At 39.5% G+C, this 19,996-nt stretch overlaps 1 protein-coding gene across 1 annotated transcript in view; it reads left to right on the forward strand.

The window, feature by feature from the left end:
• The window catches only part of JARID2 (jumonji and AT-rich interaction domain containing 2), a 690,587-nt gene that overhangs the window by 528,198 nt on the left and 142,393 nt on the right, over nt 1-19,996 (forward strand). Inside the window, 1 exon segment of the mRNA XM_053714761.1 lies at nt 10,138-11,149. Within this exon segment, the coding sequence (XP_053570736.1) occupies nt 10,138-11,149 (1,012 nt within the window).

Consider the following 19,996-nt stretch of genomic DNA (forward strand, 5'->3'; position numbering starts at 1 on the left):
AGATGTCTCGTATCTTGGAGTGGGCGGAGTCCCACAGCTGCTTGCTTTCAGAGATTCACATTCCAGGTGTGGACATCTGGGTAGCAGACTTTCTCAGCAGGCAATCCTTCCCTCCGGGGGAATGGTTTCTTCACCCCAAAGTGTTTGCGGAGATTTGTCTCAGGTGGGGAACGCTGGAGATAGATCTCATGGCGTCCAGACTCAATTGCAAGCTACCCCTATATTGGTCGAGGTCCAGGGATCCCCAGGCAGAGCTTATAGATGCCTTAGCGGTGCCTTGGGGGTTCAGCCTAGCTTACATTTTTCCACCGTTACCACTTCTACCTCGGGTAGTGGCACACATCAAACAGAGCGAGCTTCTGCCGTTCTGATTGCTCCATCGTGGCCACGAAGGACGTGGTTTGCGGATCTGGTGGGGATGTCATCCTCTCCACCGTGGAGGTTACCCTGTCGCAGGGATCTGCTGGAACAGGGACCCTTTCAACATCAAAATCTCAATTCTCTGAGGCTGACTGCGTGGAGATTGAACGCCTAGTTTTGGCCAAGAGAGGCTTTTCGGAAAGTGTGATTGATACTTTAATTCAGGCAATTAATCAAATTGCTCGCCACATCTACCATAAGGTGTGGATGACTTACTTGTCCTGGTTTGAGAAGCATGGATATCCTTGGCATAAGATGAAGGTATCCAGGATTCTGTCCTTTCTCCAAGACGGTTTGGAGAAGGGTCTTGCCGCTGCTTCCTTAAAGGGACAGATTTAGGCATTGTCAGTCTTGTTGCATAGGAGACTCGCAGAGCTCCCTGACATCCAATCCTTTGTTCAGGCTCTGACTAGAATCAGGTCGTCTTTAGACAGTCTGCTCCCCAATGGAGCTTAAACTTGGTCCTTGCAGAGGGTTCTGTTTGAGCCTATGCATTCCATTGAGAGGAGTCAAGTTTCTCTTCCTGTTGGCTATTGCATCGGCACGCAGAGTATCTGAACTGGCTGCCTTGCAATGTGAGCCTCCTTCTGTTTTTTCATGCTGTGCTCCGCACTGGTTTGGGGTTTCTTCACAAGGTGGTATCTAACCATAACATCAATCAGATAATAGTGGTTCCTTCTTTGTGTCCTAACCCCCCTTCTTCTAAGGAGAGGTTACTTCATAATCTGGATGTTGTTTGTGCCCTGAAGTTCTATCTTCAGGCTACAAAGGATTTCAGACAGTCTACATCGCTTTTTGTGGTGTATTCAGGGAAGCGCAAGAGGCAGAAAGCCTCTTCTAGTTCTTTGTCCTTTTGGTTGAAGAGCTTGATTCGCTTGGCCTATGAGACAGCAGGACATAAGCCTCCTCAGAGGATCATGGCTCATTCAACTAGAGCTGTGGCTTCGTCTTGGCCTTCAAGAATGAGGCCTCTATGGAGCAAATTTGTAAGGCGGCTACCTGGTCCTCCTTACACACTTTTTACAAAGTTTTACAAATTTGACGTTTTTGCTTATGTGGAAGCTGTTTTTGGGAGAGAGGTTTTGCAGGCTGAGGTGCCCTCAGATTAGGGTCCGCCTTTTCTCTCCTGGTTTCATTGTGTCCTCTAGAGCTTGGGTATATGTTCCCAACAGTAATGAAGCTGTGGACTCTCCTCCCCTTTAGATGGAAAACATAAATTTATGCTTACCTGATAATTTCATTTCTATTGAGGGGGAGGAGAGTCCACTGCTCCCGCCCGTATCTCAGATGGGTGGACCTAAATTTAATTCATCTTCTGGCACCATTTTTAACCCTGATATTTCTCCTACTGTTGCTTGTTCCCTCGGCAGAATGACTGGGGGATGAGGGAAGCGGGGGAGGTATTTTAAGCCTTTGACTGGGGTGTCTTTGCCTCCTCCTGGTGGCCAGGTTCTTAATTCCCAACAGTAATGAATGAAGCCGTGGACTCTCCTCCCCACAATGGAAATTAAATTATCAGGTAAGCATAATTTGTGGGTATTTTATTCCAGTTCTGAGCTTTGAAGAATGGGGTCTCTGTCTGGTCCTGTTAGTGTACCCATTCTTGTTGGGCATTCACCTGCGAGTGCTGCCTTTTTCTTTAATACGATTAGGATGTGTTTTTTTTTATTTCTTTTGGAAGCTCATGTCTGTTATAATTTTTCCATTGGGAAACTTTTCTTCTCTGGAATTTGATACTGGCGATTTTGTGGTCGCCTGAGCACTTCCGGGGAAGTCGCATGTTAAGGTTTCAGTACATGGTTATGTCCTTAGTTTTTTCGATCCTATGGGATCTTGATTTTTCTGTGGCCTGGGTCAGTTTTGAACGCCCTATGTAGCAGGCTGGTTCTGGTCGGGCGCTAATCTCTGTTCCTTATGGCTTATATCTTCCACGTGGTGCCGGTGTAACTTGCTGCCTGGTTGGATGGTGAGTGTTTTACTCAGACGAGGAGTTAGTTTCTCTTTGGGTTCTCTTCAGATTGAATATGCTGTTGCTTTTGCTAGAGTGTTCGTGAAGTGGAACTTCCATGAGCTTCAATAAAATTTGGAGGCTCTGCCCATGCAGGGCTACATATGGAGGGAAAACCTTCCGTTCCCAGCCGACAGGCTGGTTCTCGTCTTTTCCTTTAAGAAGGAGCATCAGACTAGGTGTTCCTTACAGCGAGTACCCTTTCACTGATGGATAACAAATAGCCTCATCTAAATCGTGATTTGCAGGCGACCGAAGGATTGCACTCAGTCCTCGCTGACCTGTTCTTATTTGTTGGTGAGGGCCAGAGCGAATCCTGCTAAGGATTGCTCTGGGTAATGTTCCACGTCTTCTCTTTAAGGTCTTCTTTGGAATTGTCCTTTTGGATCTGTTTTCCTTGATGACAGTATCTCTTCCTTCGGGTTGAGACTGATTGGGCCCCTTTTTTGTCTCTTTTCCTTGGGGTTGGCCTTTGGTCAGCTGTTTCAGGAAGTAGGACCTTTGGGTTTTTCTACTTCCGGGATCCATATACTCCCATATTTTGGAGTTTGCAGATTAGGATGTTCCCTTTTTACTGTTTTGCCCCTGCTTAGACGTTTTTGGATTTTTCCCAGTCTGAGGTTAGAATGTTAGTTCATTTGTTATTCCTCGAACTGTAGGGGCTTCCAGGAGAAGGATGGAGAAGGATCCTGAGAGAATCTTGGAGACTATGGTCCTATTTTCTCCAGAAAAGTGCCTTAGGGTCAACCAGAGTGGCTATGTGGCTCTCATCATGCATAGCACCCTTTTTAATTTGGGAGTTGTTCCCGTTGTGGGTGTTTTAAGCGCACTGTGTCTGGCACTCTTACGTGAAAGTTCAGTGTCCAAGGTGCCTTGGATATATCTGTGATGCATCGCCTAGGGTGCGAAGTCTGCTCCGAAGGGGGGAACCCGGTGGGTCCTCAGGGAGTAGTACGTTTGTAAGCCGGCTCCAAGTTCTGGGTGTCCGGGTTTATTTGTCCTTGTCTTTGACTGGACTTTTTGGAGTTCGGTTCCAGATCCCTTAGAGTGTTTCTTTACGGCCTTGTTCCCGGTTCCGGAACATCTTCGGTTCCTACTGGCGCATTTTTTCTCTTCTTGGAGAATGAGTCTTCTACTGGGCTGGTTGTAGTGGCCGGATGTTTTGGTCATTCTGTACTTGACCTGTTGAGTATGCCTACAGCTTTACACTCCATGCCTTGTGCGGGTGTGCTGTGCTGGTGCGCGGAGGCGATGTGCTGGTTTAGTTTTTCCTCCTTTGGGTGGGATTGATGGTGTTCCACCATAACTTAAGTGGCGGTCAATGCTCCCTTGAAACCTGTAGTTCAAGAGTTTAGATACAACTGTGGCTGTAATTTCATTATGCTGGGCCTGAAAATACCCTTGCCTTAAGGCATCTCTATCTATAGTATCCAACTGATGATGGGAGATACTTTTGTTCCTCTGTTCAGTGGGGGGTGTTCCCCCTGCCTTGAGTGCAGGATGTCCGAGTGAAGGGATGAATAGTTGTGACGTGCCATCTCTGTACTTTTCAGTGGAGGGTCTCTCTTTGAGAGTACCCTTAGCCTTCGGGATGGGGCTGTGTCTGGGTCTGGGTCCTGGACCCGAGCTTTTTGGGGGGGCTGGTTCCCTCCTTTTTCCTTCCTGGAAGTCTTGATGATCGGGGAATTGTATTTCCTTTGTCCTTTTTTACATTAAAAGTCACTTTTGGTGCTGGATCTATTGCCTGGAGAGATTGTCAGAGATCTGTCGGATCTATTGATCTTTGGCCGCGTATCATAGTTTGATATTGTGAGCCTTCCTTAAGACGAGGCAGGTAGTTTCTCTACTGTTTTTCCGGGTTCTGGTCTCTTCTTCTGGGAAGGAGTTGTTCTGCACTCTTGGAGTCCTTCTTTGAGGATGGTCCTGTGCAGTCTAATGCCTAGGGTTGGCGACTTGGGCCGCTAAGCTCTCCGTTGCTGCAGGACACCTGTGTCTTTGGAGGAGGATATTCAGATAATTTGATACTGTTTCAGTGGCTTCCGGGGACAGTTTTGTCTTTGGTCGTTCTTCCTGGGTGCGAGTTGGCACTCAGTGTAGGGGAGGGGTTTTCTTTTTCCCTTTCAGTCTCAGGGCATTAATTAATCCTTGGTTTGTATGCAGATAGGGATTTCTCCCTTTGTCCTGTTGGGCGGTAGGGTTTTTTTTTCTAAAAAAAAAAATTGCCTTGTTTCATTCTGGGTTACTCTTTTTGAGTTACCTTTGGGGTTTCTTTCGCCCTAGTCTCTTATCCGAGTCCTTTTTCTTCCCTTCTGGAGTAATGTGTATGTTCCCCTTACTTTTTGTAGGGGGTGAGTTTGTTTTGCGGGCTGAGTACCTGCGGGACTTTGTTTCCTCAGGGGCTTTTTGGTCTGGTAGAGTCTAATAACCTGAGCGAAATCTAGCTAAGGCCTTGCTGGTTCTAACTGTTGGGCAGTTACTTGGGCTGTTCCTTTTGTCCCTTCGGCTTCTAGTGAAGTAGTTTTCTTATCGAGAGTTTGGGCGTTTTCAAGTTGCGGAGCCCTCAGAATGGGCCGCCTTTTTGTACCCGCCCGTTTTGCATTCAGTGCCCTCTATAGGTTGGGTATTGTTTTCCCAAAAGTAATGAATGCAGCTGTGGACTCTCCCCGTTTATGAAGAAAAACTTAAATTATGCTTACCTGATAATTTTCTTTTCCTCAGACGGGGAGAGTCCACAGCTCCCAGCCCGTGTTTTTGTATGGGGCGCTGTAATTTTGGGGTTTGTTTTTCTGGCACCTTTTTTTACCCTGATATTTCTCCTACTGTTCCTTGTTCCCTTGGCAGAATGACGTGGGGATGAAGGAAGTTGGGGAGGTATTTAAGCCTTTGGCTGGGGTGTCTTTGCCTCCTCCTGGTGGCTAGGTTCTGAATTCCCAAAAGTAATGAATGCAGCTGTGGACGCTCCCCCCCCCCCCATCTGAAGAAAAGAAAATGATCAGGTAAGCATAATTTAAGTTGTTCACAAACTTTGGGTTTCTCACTGAAATTATTTACACACAACTACTGTAGTCATATGACAAATGGTTGTTAAAGCTTCTGTGGGATCCCCTTTGTTCAAAAATAGCAGACATGTATGGCTTTGCTATTGCTTTTCAACAATAAGAATGCCACTAATTGTAGCTGTGCACCTTACTTGAAACTCCTGGCAGTGAAGGGTGTTTAATCAGTTAGCTTGTAAGGTTAATTTTTAATGCAGAGTAAAGATTACCCTACCACCTGACACCTTTCACTCCCTGATCCCTCCCTAACAGCTATCTTCCTTCCCTCACCCCCACTGGTCACCACCATCTTAGGTACTGCTTTTTTTATGATTATTTTTTTCTGCAGTATATTGACCCCCCCCCCCCCCCCCCAAAAAAAAAAAAAAAACCACACAAACACACACACTGGTGGCAGACATCATAGGAACTAGTAGCCGTCTTCCATTACCTAGTTTTATATGTTTGTTTTTTTAATTCATTTATTCATCTAATTTTTCTCTAGTGTAGTGGTGCCTACCTCCAACTTGATCGTTATGTAGGTTGCCCCCCTTCCAAATCCCCTTTTTGCCGTAGTGTAGCTTTCAATCCCTCATTCTCCCATCAAAACATTTTCTGCAGCATAGGGCCCCTCCCACTCCCTCCCCCTTCTCCCTCTCTGCTGCCTTCCCTTCCACCAGCACTAATGGTGATCATTAGACAGTGGCATAGCCATGTCACGGTCTGTAACGATCTGTCAATCTACCTTCATATGATAACAGAATACCGGCCGCGCTCCGTTACCATATGAATGCAGATGCTGGATGTCCAGGAAGAGCAGCTCTTGGCTGTCACTTAACGGTCAAGACTGCTTGGGCTTCCAGCAGTATGGACGTAGACCTACGTTATGTGGTTCAATGTGCTGTGTACCACATGACGTAGATGTTTAACCTCCTTTCAGAGATTTAAGTACATTCAGTAAAACGCAAGATAGTGCATTTTATTATTACATCCCTTTAAATACACAATTTCCCCAAATTATTCAAACTTATTTTTAAACCTGAACTGAAGAATCTTATATGCAAAGCTTAATAGTTGTGGCTCACTGGGACGGATAGTAATATCCACAAAAGAAAAGCGAGAAACAGAGTTTGACATCAGATAAGAAGCATAGGCCTAACAGGTGTGCCCATATATTTTCTGTAAATTGTAGCCATATTTTTATCACGGACATTCCTGAAGTTCCCCCACAGTGTTTGTCCTTACCAGCTCTCTAACAGACATTTATTCTGTTAGTCTATCGCCCTTTTTGTGAAGAAATGCTTAAAGGGACATTATACACTCATTTTTTTCTTTGCATAAATGTTTTGTAGATCTATTTATATAGCCCATAAAGTTTTTTGTTTTTTTAAAAAAAATGTATAGTTTTGCTTATTTTTAAATAACATTGCTCTGATTTTCAGACTCCTAACCAAGCCCCAAAGTTTTATGAGAATACCGATGTATACCTTCTCCAGCTTGCTCCTGTTTGTGTAAACGGTCTTTTCATATGCAAATGAAGGGGGAGGGGGGTGTCTTATTTTGGAGAAGTGTGAGTTTAGGAGTAGGGGCGCAATTGAATGCTTATACCCTTGTGAAAGTAGGATAAAAATTTCAAATGTAATGAAGAAAAAATATATAATGTCAGTCTTATAACGTATTTTGTTCTTAGAAAATATGTTTTATTAATTACAAGAAGTCAGATATAAATATACATTAAAACACATATGTGTCTATGCCCTTAGATGGCACGTCTGTAGATGAACCTATGGAGGTTTTTACAAGTATTTTATACGTTTTGATATTGGATTTTGAGAATTTATATATTATATACCTGCAATAGGAACAAGTGTTTGATTTTAAGGACTAGTCTACGTGTTGGACCTAGTACATTGGATACCTAGTGCAATAACAATAAAGCAATAATGCATTGATACAGGATTATAAAACTAGTTGATAACGTACTACTATTGCTAAAAACATATAACAATATAAATGTAATAATGTAAATGAAAATGATAGTAAGAATATTAACTGAAAATTAGTTAATGATGCCTTGAAATATATAGAAAAAAATCGCAGGGAAGAGATGCTGAACAGGGGTATTTTTGTCGGCCGACAGGTTTAAGAGTGGTGTTAAAGAAAAAAAGAAAAACAATAGAATCAAAAGATGATGCCCAAAATTGTTTTTTTGATTACCACCGGTGGGTTTTAAATGCAATTAATTTGACAAGTTTAAAAGGTTTTGGAGTTTTTTTTTTAAAAAGTCTTTGTATAAAAGTATCCACTTTGTCACTTCTTAATTAAAAGGTATTTCTTGAGATGAAATATATATGGATTGATATAATGTTGCGTGCTGTTATTTTGTATACTCCTCTTGTTGTTACTGTGTATATTGGAAACTTACCAGAGCTCTACGGTCTGAAGAGAAAGTGAACAGTAAGGAGCGGTATTTTACTTACTGTGCTCTTGAGACGATTCTGGAGCCTGGTAGGAATTTTGGTCCGCTCTGTAGATTTTTTCTTTTGCCGGTCTTCGGATGCTGTGATTGATCCACTCTGTAGATTTTCTTTCGCCGGTCTTTGAATACTGTGATTGATCCGGGTGGTATTCTGAAGTCCCCTTCCACAGTAGTCTGGAAACTGTCTTTCACCGTGGTCTAAGATGTACAGTGGCTCCTAAAGGGCACTATGTGCCGGCGTTTTTTTGGTCGGTGTTTTTTTGTCCAAAAAAGTCTTTTGTATTGCTCACTGTGGTTAGAGCTCAGCTTATAGTCGATTAGTTGTAGTAGAGAGAAGAATAGTGTCTAATAGCAGCAGTCTGATGTGACTGGGACACTAAAAAGATTTGTAGATTTGTTGGTTTTTAACAGTAGTTTGCTACGCGTTTCAGCCGTTGGCCTTTTTCAAGCTATTTCCACTTGCAGTGGGCTTTCCAGCTGCCTTTTCAACAAAGCTAAACTGAAAGCTTCCAAGTAAGTTTTTAAACAGTTTTATACTGGATTTTTATATCAGTATCTGCATCTTATTCTTTATAGTAGTGTCTTTTACATGCAGTTATATGAAAATGAGTGTATACTGTCCCTTTAATTTCCTTGTTAGGAGAAATCTAATACAATTTGCAGCTGTCAATAGAATGCACATCTCATACAGAGCGGCAGTACTGTGGTTGCTTGGGTGAATCTTGGTATGACCTGTGCTTTTGTAGTGTCAGCTTATTTGACAGGTCTTTGTGGGATTTTTGTCCTAGAGGCTGTGCTGAAGGAGCTGTATTGTTTGTGCATCAGGTTCCTAGTACAATACTCCTCTCTTCCTCAATGTGCATGTGTTCTGCTATGTTCTTTGTTCTTCCCTTGGCTTAGGGGGACACAGTAGTGAAGGCCTGCAGATGTGCATCTCTCACAGCTCTATGACCCACACATTAAAGTCCAGCTGAGATTCCTGTTGGTCTGGTTCTTAATTTGTGTGTTTATTTTTTCCTTTTGTGGTGGAGGAATAAAGCTAGATCAACGGTATATAATGCTTAGCTAACATTATTGCACTTTTACATTGAATTATTTAACTTTGATCCTGCAACTGTGTTTAACCCCTGTGGCTCCTAAGCAGTACTTGAACTGTGTGTTTAACTAATTTGCTGGCATTAAACATATAGAGTTGCAGGGTCCCTAGTGCTAAAAATAAAAGCGCTAACAAATTAGAGCATTGTTTGTTTGTTTTTTGCCACTATAATGGCCATTTAATTTCATATAAACAGTGGCTCACTTGATATTACTTAGCCTCTGTGGAATACAATAAAGAAATATAATTTCCATAACTAATATTAGACTCCCTATACCTGGCGTGCTATTTCTTACTTGCATAATCTTTACTGGGTTAGTATCAAGCATACAACATGTCTGTCACAGGAATGTTTTCTAGATGATGTATATTCTAAAGTCTAGAGATTCACATGCTTCAATGAAAATCTCAGTATATGCCACTTCTTTCATTGTAGGACTGTTATCACACATTTTATCCTGTTCATTTAAAATAGCATTTCTTAAATGTGTTAAGATTTAGTGCATTGATTAAAACGGTGTTAAAGGTGCCGAAGCCTTTTCCGGACGAATTGTATGAATGTTAGAACACTGTATAAACATGACTTTGCTGTTCACTAACAAGAATTTACTAGACTTCATGTAACTATTTTAAAAGGACCTAAAAGTTGAAAAAGAAAAATAATGTAGAGCAACACGTAGTTAGACTGTTCCAGTGAATCAATGCATTACTGACAGCTAACTGGACACATAGCGAGCCAACGACAAGAGGCATACGTGTGTAGGCACTAATTGCCAACTAGCTCCCAGTAGTACCAAGATATGATTTTCAAAAAAGGATACAAAGAGAAACAAAGTAAACTGAAATGACTCTTAAAATTGCATACTTTATCTGAACCTTAACATTTTTTACTTTCATTTAATGTTTGATTGCATTGTGGAAAATGTGTTTTTATGAGATAATGAATACATTCTTAAAACCATCCATACCCTTTTTTATTGTTAACACCTTTCTTGTAGTTATTTTATGTTTATGGGTAAAAATACAAAACGGCACACTAAATGTGGTTTCATATATAAAAATTACTACATACTTATTTAGTTTCTCTTTTTTTCCCCAGGTTTCAAAGGTGAATGGAATAACCAGATTGTCATCATTAGGTTCAAATGCAGTCGGTGCCAAAAAAACAAGAGAAGTGAGATCTTCACCGTCCAAAACTGTGAAGTATACTGCAACGGTGACAAAGGGAACTGTCACATACACCAAAGCCAAGAAAGAACTGGATAAGGCAACCAAACAAAGTCAGAGCAAAACCAGTTCATCTGTTCACCACACAATCTCAGGGACCACAGAAAGCAGCAATGCAAAAACTCGTAAACAGGTGCTATCTCTTTCCAAGCCCAACTGTGCCGCTATAATTAACTGTGTTAAGGTGAATGGTAAGTTCAACAAAAAGACATGCACTAGGCAGGAAGGAATGCAGCTAAGGGAGGGTCTACGTAACTCAAAAAGGCGTTTGGAAGAGACAAATCAACTCAACAAATCTCAACCACAAGTGAAAAAGATTAAAGTATCCACCAACTTGCCAGAGGTCAGAAGCAAAAGGCTAGTGGTGGAGAAACAGGTGCTGAATGGACACATAAAGAAAGAAGTGCCAGAGAAAATGCTGGAAAGAAACCGGCCGAAACGGACCTCTGCAGTCAAGAACACATCAGTTACGCAAGCATGTAGTCAATCAGAAGATGCCAGCTGTGAAAATCATTCTACCTCTCAGACAGATTCCTCACATAATAATCTGGACTCCACAAAGCCAGAAAAAATTGTTGGGAGAACCAGGTGTGCAACAATGTGTGAAATCCCTGTTCTCCGGCCTACTGCCAAGGAGTTCCACGACCCACTAATTTACGTTGAGTCTATCCGATCCCGAGTGGAGAAGTATGGAATGTGCACAGTGATCCCACCTGCAGATTGGAGACCGGAGTGCAAGCTAAATGAAGAAATGCGCTTTGTGACACAGATTCAGCATATTCACAAGCTTGGCCGACGCTGGGGCCCAAATGTCCAACGTCTGGCCTGCATAAAGAAACACCTCAAATCTCAGGGTATCACTCTGGATGAGCTTCCGCTCATAGGTAAGGTTAGCAGTCTGACGATCCTGCATGGGGGGGGGGTTGATATATATTAATATTTTTAATTTTTGTTCAAGGTAGATGCAAATTTGTAAGGACAACACATTGTCTGTTAAAACATTTCTTATAAGTGACAATTTTCTCCTAAATTAGCGAACAGAGTAACTGCTCCTAAGTCTTCTGTTTCTTCTCTTTTAATTAAAATGAAACAAAGAGGGGAAAAATAAATTAGAAAAACACATTCTGTATTGCTGGAAACATCTCAAATATTTCTAACAATTCTATCTTAATTGCAACCACAGTTCATATAGTTTTAAAGTGCTTTGAAAACAAAATAGCCTAACATGAGTCTTCTAAATTAATATCTAAAGTATAATATCACAAAGAAATGTGCAATGCATTTTGAATATAGTTGCAATATTTATATAGTTTTTGTGTCTTTTTCACGGGATTGATTTTTGTATTACAGCTTGTCCAAGATTTCTATTGTGTTGGAACTTTTGTTTTCTAACAGCTGACCTTTTGGGCATTGCTGCTGAAAAGTTTGGAGCATTTAAAACTTTTAAAAGGAATGTCAAATGGATGGATGTGTCTTCCTGTATTTGTCTTCCATTTTTTCCACATTCATTTCTTTATTTTTATGCTTCCATATAATGCACACTTTTGAGTCCTTTTTTGAGCCTGTTGAACTGTAATTTCTCTTTAAAAATAAATTAAGTCTTTAATAATGTGCTTTAACAAGCTTTTCAGTGCTCAATAATAGCTTAGTGGCTTTTCTAATATTTTCTGCATTGCTGCTGTCAGTCTTTACTGTATTTTATTTTAATTTTACCAACAGCATAATTGTCTATTAAAAAAAACAAAAAACACATTGCTGTGCTGCAAATTAAACAGAACTGTAATTCTTGAAGTTTTAATAATTGTGTTTCTATATGAAAAAGGAAAAAAAAATTATAACAGTTGGAAAGCTTGTCAAAATCATAAATGTGCTCTCTGCTGCTCATTTTTCAGTCTGCATTGCATTTTCCTTTTCTCTCGCTTGTTGCTATGTACTTGCTATATCTCGTTCTTGGACATGTTATTTGTGCTATCTCTCATTCATTCGTAACTCTTTAGCGCACCTTCCCTTCCATGCATGTGTTCCCTGTCTGTCTGATGCATGACCTATGTGAAGTTGGCACCCCATGTCTGGAAAAACTGAATTAAAATATACCATTAGTTTGTGCTGATTTGTGCTGCAAAAACGAACGTTTGTGCTGGTTTGGTTTAGGAGATATTGCGCATTATTTTTTAATGAAACCCCGCCCACTTTGCACCCGATGTTATGCAATTTTAAAAACAAATATACCATTTGTTTGTGCTGTGTTTGTGCTGATTTGTGCCGCAAAAACGAACGTTTGTGCCGTTTTGGTTTCGGAGATATAGTGCATTATTTTTATGAAACCCCGCCCACTTTGCACCCCATGTTATTCCATTTTAAAAACAAATATACCATTCGTTTGTGCTGATTTGTGCCGCAAAAACAAACGTTTGTGCCGGTTTCGTTTAGGAGATATTGCGCATAATTTTTTATGAAATCCCGCCCACTTTGCACCCCATGTTATGCAATTTTAAAAACAAATATACCATTTGTTTGTGCTACATTTGTGCTGATAAAACGAACGTTTGTGCCGTTTTGGTTTCAGAGATATAGCGCATTATTTTTTATGAGACCCCGCCCGTTTTGCACACCATGTTATTCAATTTTAAAAACAAATATACCATTTGTTTGTGCTGTGTTTGTGCTGATTTGTGCCGCAAAAATGAATGTTTGTGCCGGTTTGCAGTTATATGAAAATTGGTGTATACTGTGCCTTTAACACTGCACCAGAAAGTAAAATGTAAGAGGGTAAATATTGCACCAGAGAGGTTAATGTGGCATTTACAGGGCCAGATTTGTAATGAGGCAGAGTAGGCATGTGCCTACAGGTGCCCTCCATAGAGGGGAGCCATGCCTAATTGCTGGTGTTCTGTCAACTAATTTGACAGAACACCGGCAACAACAAGGAGGGTACGCTCTTTTCCATGACCGGCGGCTTCCATGGGGGCAGAGAGGGACCTCGGTGTAGGCTGCCCATTAAAAAGCCTGTCCAACACAGGCCAGTGTTTCATTGGGCAGCCTACACCGGGGTCCTTCCGTGCCACCACAGAAAACAAGGGGGATGCGCTCTGTATAGTGCGCTCTGCGCCTATGGGCGCCTGAAATGTAAATCCGGCCCTGGGCATTAAGGGATTAACATGGTAACATACCGGTTTATACGGCATACATGGGGTTATTGAAGAGTAATGGATTGGAAGGAGCCCAAACCATAGCTTAAGTAATTTAACTGCAAAGTGAATAAGTAGAAACCCACTACTTAATTGAAAAAGGAAATTTTCAATTAAATTGCAGTAAAGCCCTCTTCAACCCCATTAGGCCTAATAAACCTCCTTTAGCCAATTTAACCTCTTTGTTGCCATATTAATCGCCTGTAATGTCATGTTAACCACAGACAGCCCAATATTAACTTGCTTAGAGTTAACAAGCGCTTAAAAGCACTCAAGCAAGTTTTCTTATATGTCACTTCTTTTAGTCGCTTTTTTTAAAAAAACATTTAAGGGGGCATTACATCCCTGGTGATGGGGAAAAAATTGCCTCGTTAGTTTTCTATGCAGCGCAGCATTGTAGTTATGCAGCGCTACAGTCTAATTACACTGCTGCGCTTCATAGAAAACTGAAACAGGTTTTTTTCCAGTTGCCAGGGATGTAATCTCCCCCATATGTTTTTAAATATTTTTTTTTTCTGGTGTGGAAGTCATATCTGTTCTTTTGTATACCCCAAAGTTTTATAATTCTATTTGTACTTAACGAATATTTTTGTTGTTATAATACTTTTGAATCAGAGTACATGTACACATAATGCGCAATATCACCGAAAAATCAAACCAGAACAAACGTTAATTTTTGCAGAACAAATCAGCACAAACAAATGGTATTTTTGTTTTTAAAATTGCATTACATGGGGGGCAAAGTGGGCGGGGTTTCATGAAAAATAATGCGCTATATCTCCGAAACCAAACCGGCACAAACGTTTGTTTTTGCAGCACAAATCAGCACAAATGCAGCACAAACAAATGATATATTTGTTTTTAAAATTGCATAACATGGGGTGCAAAGTGGGTGGAGTTTCACCAAATCTTAAGCATTATATCTCTGAAACCAAACCGGCACAAACGCAGCACAAACAAATGGTATATTTGTTTTTAAAATTTAATAACATGGGGTGCGAAGTGGGCGGGGTTTTCATAAAAAATAATGCGCTATATCTCCGAAACCAAAACGGCACAAACGTTCGTTTTTGCAGCACAAATCGGCACAAGCGCAGCACAAACAAATGGTATATTTGTTTTTAAAATTGCATAACATGGGGTGCAAAGTGGGCGGAGTTTCAGCAAATGTAATGCGATATATCTCCGAAACCAAACCGGCACAAACGTTCGTTTTTGCAGCACAAACAAATGGTATATTTGTTTTTAAAATTGCATAACATGGTGTGCAAAGTGGGCGGGGTTTCATAAAAAAATAATGGGCAATATCTCCTAAACCAAACTGGCACAAACGTTCGTTTTTGCGGCACAAATCAGCACAAACGAATGGTATATTTTAATTACGTTTTTACAAACATGGGGTGCCAACTTCACATAGTATGATGAATGTGCACGTTAAAAGACATACGTTTGAAACATGCTGATGAGCAAATGTAACAATTTGCTGATAGTTTTGTTATTTTATGTACATAATTGTGTGTATACATGTATATGCAAGTAAACACATGAGCTCCTAAATTACTGCAAGTAAAAGATCGCCATTCCCCTTGACATTCCTTTCATATTATTTTTAGTCCTTGTTATATGTTGAGGGAATGTGAGAAAGTTAATAATGAACTCCAGGCACAAACAAATTGGAATAGAAAGAATATATGTCCTCTCTTCAACGTTTTAGTTTTGGGGACTGTGGAAAGCCAGGAAATTTGTTTTAGAGTCTATCAGGAACAGACTTCACACAGTACTGACTTACTGGTTTGAAGTCCTTCCTTGCGGAAAGTGTTGATTTTTCTTCTTGGTGACTGTAAAGGACTATAAGTTGTCCCTCCAAGCTGAAAAGTAATCAGTTCTTATGAAAGTGGCATTCCTGCTATGGTTTTTGTTTTCACCCTCTTCAAATGGCACTTTTTTCTGGAGTTCTTCATAAATGTTTGTCTATACAAGCATATCTCATATCCTAGGTCCAACAATTATATATATTATATTGTTGGACCTTGTAATACTAATAGAAGAACATAATTTATACTTACTTGATGTATACATTTATTTTACGGTGGTGAGAATCCACAATCCATTGCTCATAGGAAATTACCCTTCTCTACCACTAAGAAGAGGCCAAGAATTCCAAACCCCAAGAGCTCTATAAAACCACTCCCACCTCATACATACCTCAGGCTAACATATAGCCAAGCAAGTGAGGTAAGAAAAAGGAATAAGAGTCATAAAAGGAGCAGGGAAAAAGATGTGCTGAACAAAAAACTAACCTCAGAAAGACAATAGGGTGGGGTCTCGTGGTCTCTCATTACCATGAAATAAATTAATTTATCAGGTAAATTTAAATTATGTTGGCTTTCATAAAGGTGGTGAGAGTCCACGATCCATTACTCATGGAAACTAATACCCAAGCTGTGGAGTCCACGAGTACAGAGAGCAATTTGAAAAACATCTTTTTTTCACTGAGAAATTAAATCCACAACCTCAAATAAATATATTCTTCCTTAAAGGGAATGTAAATTTTCAACAATGAGTGCCCGGTTTTTAAAAATACTTTTAAAAACAGGGGCACTTTCATTGATGAAAGTTTACATTGCACCGAATTTGTAGAAATACTTACCTTTTACTTCTCCAAAACTGGATCGCCGATCCCAGCCTCAGTTCCTCTGTACTGACGTCAGAAATGACAAAACCGACTTTCTCCAATCATGGCTTCCCCAACAGAGCGTCCATCTCGTAATACTGGGCTGTGATTGGAGAAAGCCGGTTTCGTCATTGCTGTGTTTGTACAGCAGGAAGAAGAAGGCGGGGGATCGGCGATCCAGTTTTGGAGAAGTAAAAGGTAAGTATTTCTACAAATCTGGTGCAATGTAAACTTTCATCAATGAAAGTGCCCCTGTTTTTAAAAGTATTTTTTTAAAAACGGCACTCATTGCTGAAAATTGACATTCACTTTAATGATAATTGCTGCATCATGGGACTCTTCCAAATGAGGTTCAGGTTAGCTGATCAATTAGGAGGAATCTGCTTTTGCAAAAAGAAAAACTCCCTGAAAGACAAAGGAATAAATCCAGAAGTCTGGTTTTCTTCATAATGAAAATATCTGAAATATATAAACTTATGCAAAAAAATATCAAGTTTATAAAACAAGAATTAGTATAAACATTACACCTGACTGTTAAATAAGCACTATATAATTGGTTATACCGCAGATACTGATAAAAACCGAGACTGCATTTACTAAAACATTTAAAAGTGAAAAACACATAGTATATTGCTATTAAAAATATGCATGGTAAAAAATCAGCATCTACAAAGAGATTTCCTCTAAAGGATCTCCTTGCTACACTGAGAACTGAAAGTCCTGTAAAAGTGTGTTGGGAATTTAAACATGCAGAGTAAAATGTATATACCTACTTAGGCATAGAAAATAGTGTGTACACTAAATAATAATATAGGAGATAAAATATCTTCAATGCTACTAAGACACAGAGGTTTACATATATAGAAACAATATGTGAACTGATGTACATGAAATAGGCATATACTACCTAATAATAATTGTTTATAAGACATTATTTTCCTGTACACACATTGTTTATACATATATAGGTATATTTATATGTGTGTGTGCGTGTGTATATATATATATATATATACATACACACACACTCGTATGCAAAAGTTTAGGCACCCTGACAATTACCATGATTTTCATTTTTAAATAATTGTGTATTTGGATCAGCAATTTCATTTTGATCTATCAAATAACTGAAGGACACAGTAATATTTCAGTAGTGAAATGAGGTTTATTGGATTAACAGAAAATGTGCAATATACATCAAAACGAAATTAGACAGGTGCATAAATTTGGGCACCCCAACAGAAATATTGCATCAATATTTAGTAGAGCCTCCTTTAGCATAAATAACAGCCTCTAGACGCTTCCTATAGCCTGTAATGAGTGTCTAGATGAAGGTATTTTGGACCATTCCTCCATGCAAAACATCTCCAGTTCAGGTAGGTTTAATAGTTGCCGAGCATGGACAACCCGTTTCAAATCACCCCACAGAATTTCAGTGATATTCAGGTCTGGGGACTGGGATGGCTATTCCAGAACATTGTACGTGTTTCTCTGCATAAATGCCAGAGTAGATTTTGAGCAGTGTTTTGGGTCGTTGTCTTGTTGAAATATCCAGCCCTGGCATAACTTCAACTTTGTGACTGATTCCTCAACATTATTCTCAAGTATCTGCTGATATTGAGTGGAATCCATGCGAACCTCAGCTCCCGGCACTGGCCACACAGCCCCACAGCGTGATGGAACATCCACCAAATTTTACTGTGTGTAGCAAGTGTTTGTCTTGGAACACTGTGTTCTTTTGCCACCATGCATAACGCCCCTTGTTATGACCAAATAACTCAAAAAGTCCACAGCACCTTCTTCCAAAATGAATCTAAGTGGAGGTAGACCTAGCGCCAGAAGGGTACACCTACTGCTCTCTTCAATGGGTCTCTTAGTAGACCTAATTAAATGCAAAGAAGTGTGAAAGAGGAGAGCGCCTAAGGCTGAGGTGGAGAGGAAAAAAGTTAAATATACAATAATACAGTGTGATATATTAGAGGTTAAAAAATCATGGATCCATGAATAACATACAAATGGGTAACAAAATTAACATATCATAAAAACAGTATGATAAATAACAAAAGAAATATGCATAAGTAAAATGAAGACAGAGAAAATCTAAAATATGGTCCTGACTAATATGCTCCTTAAAAATGTGCCTATGATATTGGCATCATATATGACACAAATGACACAAATGTGGTGAGATCTCGCTATATATTGAAAGAAGTCTCAGAGGTGGACAATTGAATTATATGTAAAAGTCCCAAATACGTTGTCCTAATGGAAAGAATGGGTCTGTGCATATTTTTGTGTGAATCCTGTGCACAAGTGATAGGTGTGTCCAAAATTCCAAAAGAAGTAGATAAGTTCAAATGCAGTTAGAGAATTAAAAAAAAAAAGGAAAATATAAAAAGTAAAAAATATAAAAAAATTACAATGCAGGAAAAATAATATGATAGAAAAAATAGTGAAAAAAGAAGAAAAATGTATTTGAAAATGTGAATCACAAAATCGAACCACAAAATTTAAAAAACAGCAAATCCCAATAGAAAATTGGTAAACGTGATATCAGTGCTGGATAAAACAATAAAAATCAAAAAACAAAATGAGTAAAAATCAAAAAGAGTGAAAGGCAACATTGGGAAAAGTGATAAAAAAATGTGTGAACTTAATGTTGAAATCCCATCTTGTTAGTTAAAAAATCCTGGATAATCCTGTAAAAAACAAAAAGTACAATAGTGCAGAGCTGTATGAACACCTTATTAGGGTATTAGAAGTATGCTTACCAGTAGTATGTTGACGCTTTTCGGCCTATAAACAGGCCTTTCTCAAGACTAACTTTTTTCTATCATATTATATATTTTTCCTGCATCGTCATTTTTTTTATATTTTTTACTTTTTATAGTTTTATATTTTCCTCTTTTTTAGAATTCTCTAACTGCATTTGGACTTATCTACTTATTTTGGCATTTTGGACACACCTATCACTTGTGCACAGGATTCACACAACAATATGCACAGACTCATTCTTTCCATTAGCACACCGTATTTGGGACTTTTACATATAATTCAATTGTCCACCTCTGAGACTTCTTTCAATATATAGTGAGATCTCACCACATTTGTGTCATATATGATGCCAATATCATAGGCACATTTTTAAGGAGCATATTAGACAGGACCATATTTTAGATTTTCTCTGTCTTCATTTTACTTATGCATATTTCTTTTGCTATTTATCATACTGTTTTTATGATTTGTTATTTTTTTTTACCCATTTGATGTTATTCATGGATCCATGACTTTTAACCTCTAATATATCACACTGTATTATTGCATGTATTAAACTTTTTTTTTCCTCTCCACCTCAGCCTTAGGCACTCTCCTCTTTTACACACTTCTTTCAAAATGAAGCTGGCTTGTCCAAATGTGCATTTGCATACCTTAAGGGACTCTGTCTGTGGCGTGGCATCACTCTCCCATACAGCTTCTCCTTGTGCAAAGTGAGCTGACTTGTTGAACGATGCACAGTGACACCATCTGCAGCAAGATAATGTTGTAGGTCTTTGGAGGTGGTCTGTGGGCTGTTTTTGACCGATCTCACCATCCTTTGCCTCTCCGATATTTTACTTGGCCTGTCACTTCTGGCCTTAACAAGAACTGGGCCTTTGATCTTCCATTTCCTCACTATGTTCCTCATATTGGACACTGACAGCTTAAATCTCTGTGATAGATTTTTGTAGCCTTCCCCTAAACCATAATGTTGAACAATCTTAATTTTCAGGTCATTTGAGAGTTGTTTTGAGGCCCACTTGTTGCCACTCTTCAGAGGAGAGTCAAAGAGAACAACCAACTTTCAATTGGCTACCTTAAATACCTTTTCT

The sequence above is a fragment of the Bombina bombina genome, chromosome 5 (genome assembly GCF_027579735.1).
Source record: "Bombina bombina isolate aBomBom1 chromosome 5, aBomBom1.pri, whole genome shotgun sequence".
Taxonomy (NCBI): domain Eukaryota; kingdom Metazoa; phylum Chordata; class Amphibia; order Anura; family Bombinatoridae; genus Bombina; species Bombina bombina.